General features: G+C 45.9%; 1 protein-coding gene across 1 annotated transcript in view; it reads right to left on the bottom strand.

The window, feature by feature from the left end:
• The window catches only part of EIF3F (eukaryotic translation initiation factor 3 subunit F), an 8,956-nt gene that overhangs the window by 1,710 nt on the left and 622 nt on the right, over positions 1-6,624 (bottom strand). The window contains exons 2-5 of the mRNA XM_015417376.1: positions 6,214-6,318; positions 5,151-5,230; positions 3,090-3,227; positions 597-688 (exon numbers count right to left, since the gene is read on the bottom strand). Of these exons, the coding sequence (XP_015272862.1) occupies positions 597-688; positions 3,090-3,227; positions 5,151-5,230; positions 6,214-6,318 (415 nt within the window). The remainder of the gene's footprint in view (positions 1-596; positions 689-3,089; positions 3,228-5,150; positions 5,231-6,213; positions 6,319-6,624) is intronic.

Below are 6,624 nucleotides of genomic sequence, written 5' to 3'. Positions count from 1 at the left end.
AATTCAGCCACTACTTTTACCCAAGGTGCTACACGACAACATCTAGGGCTGAAAACTTTAATGGTGTAACCGCTCCATTGGTCACAGAATTAAATTCAACTTAAAACAAATCTAAATAGTTCAAGATTACTGGCACTGGAAGATTGGCAGCTGTGCAGAAAAGTGCCTGATCCTAGGATCACAACTACATTACAATAACTGAGCTTGCCCTCTTATCTATATCCAGAGGCCTGGCTGGTTGCTGGCAAGAGGAAAAGTCCAGGGGATGAGTCATCAAGCCCCAAGCACAGAGCCCTTCAGAGCTTAGATGCAAATGGATTTGGCCAGAGTGTGGCAACAGGAACCAATTTCTTTTCCATTGCTGTTCACATATATGGGGCAGAGTGAATTCAGGGACAGCACGGGCAATGGGGCTGAGCCTCCTCCCTTCCCTTGGCAAGAATGCTCCCTGGCACGAAGGGCAGGCTTAGCGCTTGCTCCCTAGATTCCAGCTCATTTACGAGAACCAAGAACCACTGACATCCAAGCCAACCCCTGCACAGGCCCTCAGCGGGTTCTGAGAATCTAAGCTAACCTTTACTATGGCCTGTTCTTACCTCCGATCCGTTCTGTGTCGTAGTAGACGTACTTCACGGTGAGGGGCGTGAACATAACTCCCATTGTCTTACCAGGGACCCCCATGGCAGTGCTGGAGGGAAGAAAGGTTCTTAGCACAACACTTCTCGGAAAGAGTCAGAGCAACTTTTATCTAGCAAGCCTCACCAGTGCGTGAATTCCAAGAAACTCATATTCCAAATCTTCCACATTTCATGCAATGATCACAAACAGCACCTGCACATTCAGTCACATATGTGAAAGCCCAGGGGAAAGGGGGGAAAAAAGACTGAGGGGGGGAAGAGCCCCGCGCACACACACACCACTTTCCCCTCAAAAGCCTACCCCCCTCCCCCAGTTTCTGCAGCGGAAAAAACTGAACACAGAAAAAGAACTCCTATAAAATATTTTCTCTTTCAGAATGAAAAATGCTTTTTAAAGGAAGGTTTTTCACACTCAAAATGTATGCCATGAGTAAGATGGAAAACCTTTTCCATTTTTCCAGGGAAATGCAGGGGGAGCACTAAAGACAACTCTCACACACAGTTCCCTCTTAGCTGTGCTGGGTGGTGGTGGTGCACACAACATTGCAGAGACCAGCTCAGAGGATTTCTGCTTCAACTCACAAACAATGGAGGATTCTTCTGGGACCTTCTTCTGGGGCCCATAGAACTGGACCTCCTGATCCAATCTTTTTGAAACTTGGTGTGTGTGTGTGTGTGTTGAAGACAGGCACCAGCAGTTATGCTGCAAATCTGGTGCCCCCACCTAAAAAACCCCCCGTCTCTTCCAGAGAAACCTGGATCAATTCTCCATTATAGCCTACGGGGCCCATTGACTATATTGGTGCCCATAGACTATAACTGAGCCACCTGTTATGCTTTTCAGTATGATTTATAAGCTGACTAGAGTCACAGGGGAAAGTGGGATATAAATATTTGAATAAATAGTTTGGGCAGGTTGACAAAATTTAAGCAACTTAGTTAGGCAGGGTTCTGACAGTGATTGCTCCACCTCTGTTATACTTGACCTGTAATGCTGGTTCTTGTATTTCACTTGAAAAAAACAAAGTAGACTGCAAGAGTTTCTCCCTCTTAAGTGTTGATATGTTTTCTAAGGGTCAACACAGGGTGATGGTCCAAGGCCAGGTCTACAAATATGGTGGACTGGGGCAGGTAGACCGGTTCTCTGGAGGCCAGGGATACCCACATAGTGGAAAGGGGCAGGTAGAGGACAACATTTTGTGTAATGAAATTTGACTTGACTGCTTTCTCTTATAATGTTTACATTATTCTTAAAATATAGTTTAAAAGAATTCAGAGATATTTACAAGGTTATGGAAATAATCTTCTAAAAATAATTTACGCAACAGTCAAATGTAGACATGCTCACAACTTTAATGCTACTAGATTTTTTTCGCTCACAAAGTAGAGTTTTTGGTCAGAACACTGTGGAGCGAAGGGGGAACAATGACTGTTGAGACATACAATATTTAAGGGTCTTTTTTACTCTAAGTAATTTTCACTACTATATGTGTTTAATGATAATACATTACTAAAGAGTTCAGTGTTTTCAATGTTAAAGTTTAGTTTAACATCCAAGCACACTGGCAGTCTTACCAACTATGACTGTGGGAATTTCTGCACAAGCACACCTCCTTTTGTTTACTATAGAATTTGTTCTCTACCTTCAACTTTTGTTTTTCCTACCTCTCAGATGGCAAAAACTAAAGGTACCTCTGCTGTAGTAGCGCTCAATACAGCAGTTTGCAACTCTTTCTCAAGTACTGGGTATGCCGGCAATTTTTCTTATAAAAAATGAAGACAGTTATACTTTTAAATTTTACAAACACCCTACATGGTACAATTTCATATCCTAAGTTACTAATGATGCATTTTATGTTGTCCAATCAGTAAAAGTAGTTTAGGGTTGCTAGGAAATGTATTGCAGATATTTCAATTTTCTTCCAAAATTTGTTCTCGGAGAAATACCACCCCCAGCTTCAAAATTTCCAGATGATGTGGCATCTCTAGTCATACAGCAAGCTAGAATGGAGGAAGTTGACAACAGGCTGAGGACACTGAAGACTGTTCTGCAACCCCCATTTGCAGCCTACATACAAGACCGCGAGGTGCGTCCCCCTGCATGTGCTGACCTGTCACCCTGGCCTGCTTCGGCAGCAAGGCAAGCGGACCCCAGCAAGCCTTAAAGCCACACTCATTCATCTCATCTCTTGACCATGAACAGCAGGTGAAGGAGAGCAGAGGAAATCTCCACAGAAAATGCTTTTCAGCCACACAACTGGAATCGTTGCCAAGTAGGCCTGAAAGGGGATTTCTTCTGCTCTCCCTCCGCATGTCTATTAAGAGATTCTCTGAATCACTTGTTAGCTGGCAACTCTTAAGGATGCAAACCTAAGAATGTCCGAGTACTGCAGTGAAGCCTCAGTTAATTGCATGCAGCGCAATGCTGGGTTTGCCTTTCCAAGCCAATACCTGATGTAGGCCTTAATGCTCATGCGCCCATTTTGCAGACTGCTGTCCACAGTTAGGTGAATTGGATTGTGCGCTTCTCGACTGTAGTATTCATGGATCAAAACAGAGTGTTCCGTGATGTCATGTCCTGTGGCATACCTTCAAAGATACAGTTGAGATCATTATGAACTGTGCATACAAAACCTTATGCTATCAATACTGACCTTTCAAAGACAGCTACATTCTAACACAGGAAAATGTTCTGCCAGCAATATTAACAAAGCTCTGACATTCAGGATTTAGATAAATCCATAAACATTAATACTTACATGAATAGTCTATTTTAACTTCCTCATTAAAAAGCCATTTTATGTAAAAACAAAAAAAGCAGACCCAGAACAGCAAAAACATCCCCAGCACCTGCTCAAAAATCATAAGCCTGCAATTTCTAACAGCTTCATTGATGAAATGACATCTACCACAAAAGTTACCATTTAGAGTAGGTAACCAGTTGAGCACAAGGTCTCAAAATGTGCACTACTTGTGCAAATGTTAATGCACCAAGGAACAAAATGGGGGTAGGCAGAGACACGTGTTGTATTTGGAGACAGAATGAAAACAAGGCAAGTCCCGGCACATCTCGAGACTGGGAGGAGCTGCCTGGGACTCTGCTGGGGGGGTTGCACAGGTCCGGGAGGCAATGCCAGGTGCCAGCCATGCCTTTTGCCTTCTCTGTGCCACCATTCTCAGCAGTGCTGCCATGCGTGCCGGGTTTCCTACACCTGAATTTGATTTTTGGTAATGTAACCTGGCAACCTGTTTAACATAAGGCAACAATGTGAAGACACATTTTTGAAAAACAAAAGACTTACCATTTTTATAAAATATTATATAAATACGAGGCTGTCACATAATTTGCTTATGATTATGGGACAAACATCCTAACAATCTATTCTCACTGAAACCATAAATAAACCAGCAACAAATATCTGACATCTGATGAAAAGTATCAACAGAAGCATAGATGGTATGACTTTACTCTGCTCTGGTTAGACCTCACCTAGAGTATTGTGTTCAGTTTTGGGCACCACAATTTAAGAAGGATATAGTCAAGCTGGAACATGTCCAGATGGTGAGGGGTCTGGAGACCAAGTCCTATGAGGAAAGGCTGAAGGAGCCGGGTATGTTTAGTCTGGAGCGGAGACAACTGAGAGGTGATATGAGAACCATATTCAAGTACTTGAAGGGCTGCCATATGGAGGATGGTGCTGAGTTGTTTTCTGTTGCCCCAGAAGGTCATACCAGAACCAATGGATTGATATTAAATCAGAAGAGTCTTCGGCTAAGCATTAGTAAGAACTTCCTGGCAGTTAGAGCGGTGGAACAGGCTTCCTTGGGGAGGAGGTGGGCTCTCTTTCTTTGGAGGTTTTCAAACAGAGGCTAGATGGCCATCTGACAGCAATGCTGATTGTGTGAACTCAGGCAGATCACGAGAGGGAGGGCAGGAAGGGTTGCCTCAGTGCTTAGTTCTTGTGGCCCTTTCTTACACGCCCAGGGGAATGCTGATTGCCACTTTGGGGTCAGGAAGCAATTTTTCTCCAGGCCGGTTTGGCCAGGGATCCTGGAAGTTTTTTGTCATCTTCTGGGCATGGAACAGCAGTCACTGTGAGTGTGGAGGGGGAGGTATATGTGAATTTCCTGGCTTGTGTAGGGGGTTGGACTAGATGACCCTGGAGGTCCCTTCCAATTCTATGATTCTATGAAAACACACCAATGCAAGGCCTCTTCAGGCATTATATCCACACAAACTGGGAGCCTGCTGACCATGCACATCAGGAGCATATGGTCTTTCCAATGCACTCAATTACGCCCCATTGCTGTTCTGTGTGAATTGGGGAAGTGCGTGGCTTTTTCATGCAAACACAGTTTCTGTACACGTGAAACAGAACCCTGCAAAATTCAGTTACGCTGAGCCACCAGAGGAATTTACTCAGTTGCCCCCGCAGCAGAGAAACAGCATGATTTCTGCTACACAGCAAGCCCATTAAGCTAGCTACATAATAACAAAGAATAACAATTTACCATCCAAGAATAATCTCACTTGGGGAAACCTTCTTATGCAGCTCATACATATTCTTGGCAAACTCCATGTCAACGGCCACCTGGAAAAAAAGCAAAAAAAAGAATCTGCAGCAACAAATTCATTTGGCCTGATCTAGAATGCTGATTGGCAGCACCTCTTCAAGACTGGAATCCTTTCCCAGCAGTAAAGACGAAATGCCACTGACTGAACTTTGCACACTGTGCCTATGAAGATCCTCTGAATCACTTGTGAACTGGGAAATCTGCAGAGCACAGACACAGGAGAACCGGCATTTCTGCCTTGCTCTGCCCTTTGAAGGAGAACAGCTACCAGGAGAGGCAGACGGAAAAGGCAAAGGGAGGAGCAACCCAGACCTGCCCTCTCAGGCTGCTCACCCTGGCTGCCTTCCTTTCCTTGATCTTGTTTCAAGGGGCAGCTCGTGCACTATCCTCCTCCCCATGGAACAGATGGTACTCGTGGGGCTGTTGCAGATCATCGCTAGTAGGTCCAGGATCCTGTATACAGCAGCAGTGTCCAGTACTAACAGTGGGGCAGCAGTCAAGCGTGTTTACAAAAACCTGTGTCAGTGTCTGTGAAAAGCTTTACAACCCCCCCCCCCCCCGTGTTCAGATGGTGTCTGTTTGGCACCCTCCGCTCACTTCTAACATTTTGCTTAGGGGGATGTTCAACCTCAGCCATGTCAATACAAGGTTGTGGTCTGTAGCAGGGAGCCAGCCCTCCAACAGGCACAAGGTGGTTCTAAGTGCCGCCAGGCTGCCACGCTCTTTGCTTGCTCACACACATTTTTGTCTAGGCTCAGGAAGGGATGGGGCTCCAGGGAAAACTAATGTATTTAGTAGCCCAATTGCTGGCTCACAACTTTGATGCCAGTGGCTCACCAAGTAGAACTATTGCTCGCAAGACTCCACAGCTTAGAGGGAGCGTGGGTTCTATAGGCATGTTACGGGCAGTTGGCAATCTTGGGCCTTTGCAGGCTGAGCCAAGGAGACTGCAGGGGTGTCAGAGGAGAGCTGGGGGGCGCCCCCCCTGACTGGCGCTCACCTCATCTTCTGACTCGTTGTGAGGGACCGAGAAGCAGTTGGTGACCTCCACCGAGTGCTTGTCCACCGTGCCTGTGGAGTGAAGGGAAGAGTCAGCCACCCTGTCCTGATAGAAGGGCACACACTGGGTGCACTGTTCCCTCTTAAGCTGAGTGAGCGTGAGCCAGCTCACAGCTTTTTAGCTTCCGGCTCACACACTGTTTGTCTTTGCTCAGGAAGGGATGGGGCTCCGGAGCAAACTGATTTATGCAGGGGCCAAACCTCTGGCTCACCACTTTCATGCCAGGAGTTCATAAGGTAGAATTTTTGCTCACAGGACCCTCCACCGCTGAGAGGGAACATTGACTGGGCCTCTCGTGCCGACCTCCCAAACCGCAAGGCCAGGATTTTCCTCCTCTTTGGGAGACGGGGG

Source organism: Gekko japonicus, unplaced genomic scaffold (genome assembly GCF_001447785.1).
Source record: "Gekko japonicus isolate JY-2015 unplaced genomic scaffold, Gekko_japonicus_V1.1 scaffold2339, whole genome shotgun sequence".
NCBI lineage: Eukaryota > Metazoa > Chordata > Lepidosauria > Squamata > Gekkonidae > Gekko > Gekko japonicus.
This window is presented reverse-complemented; position numbering and strand designations above follow the sequence as displayed.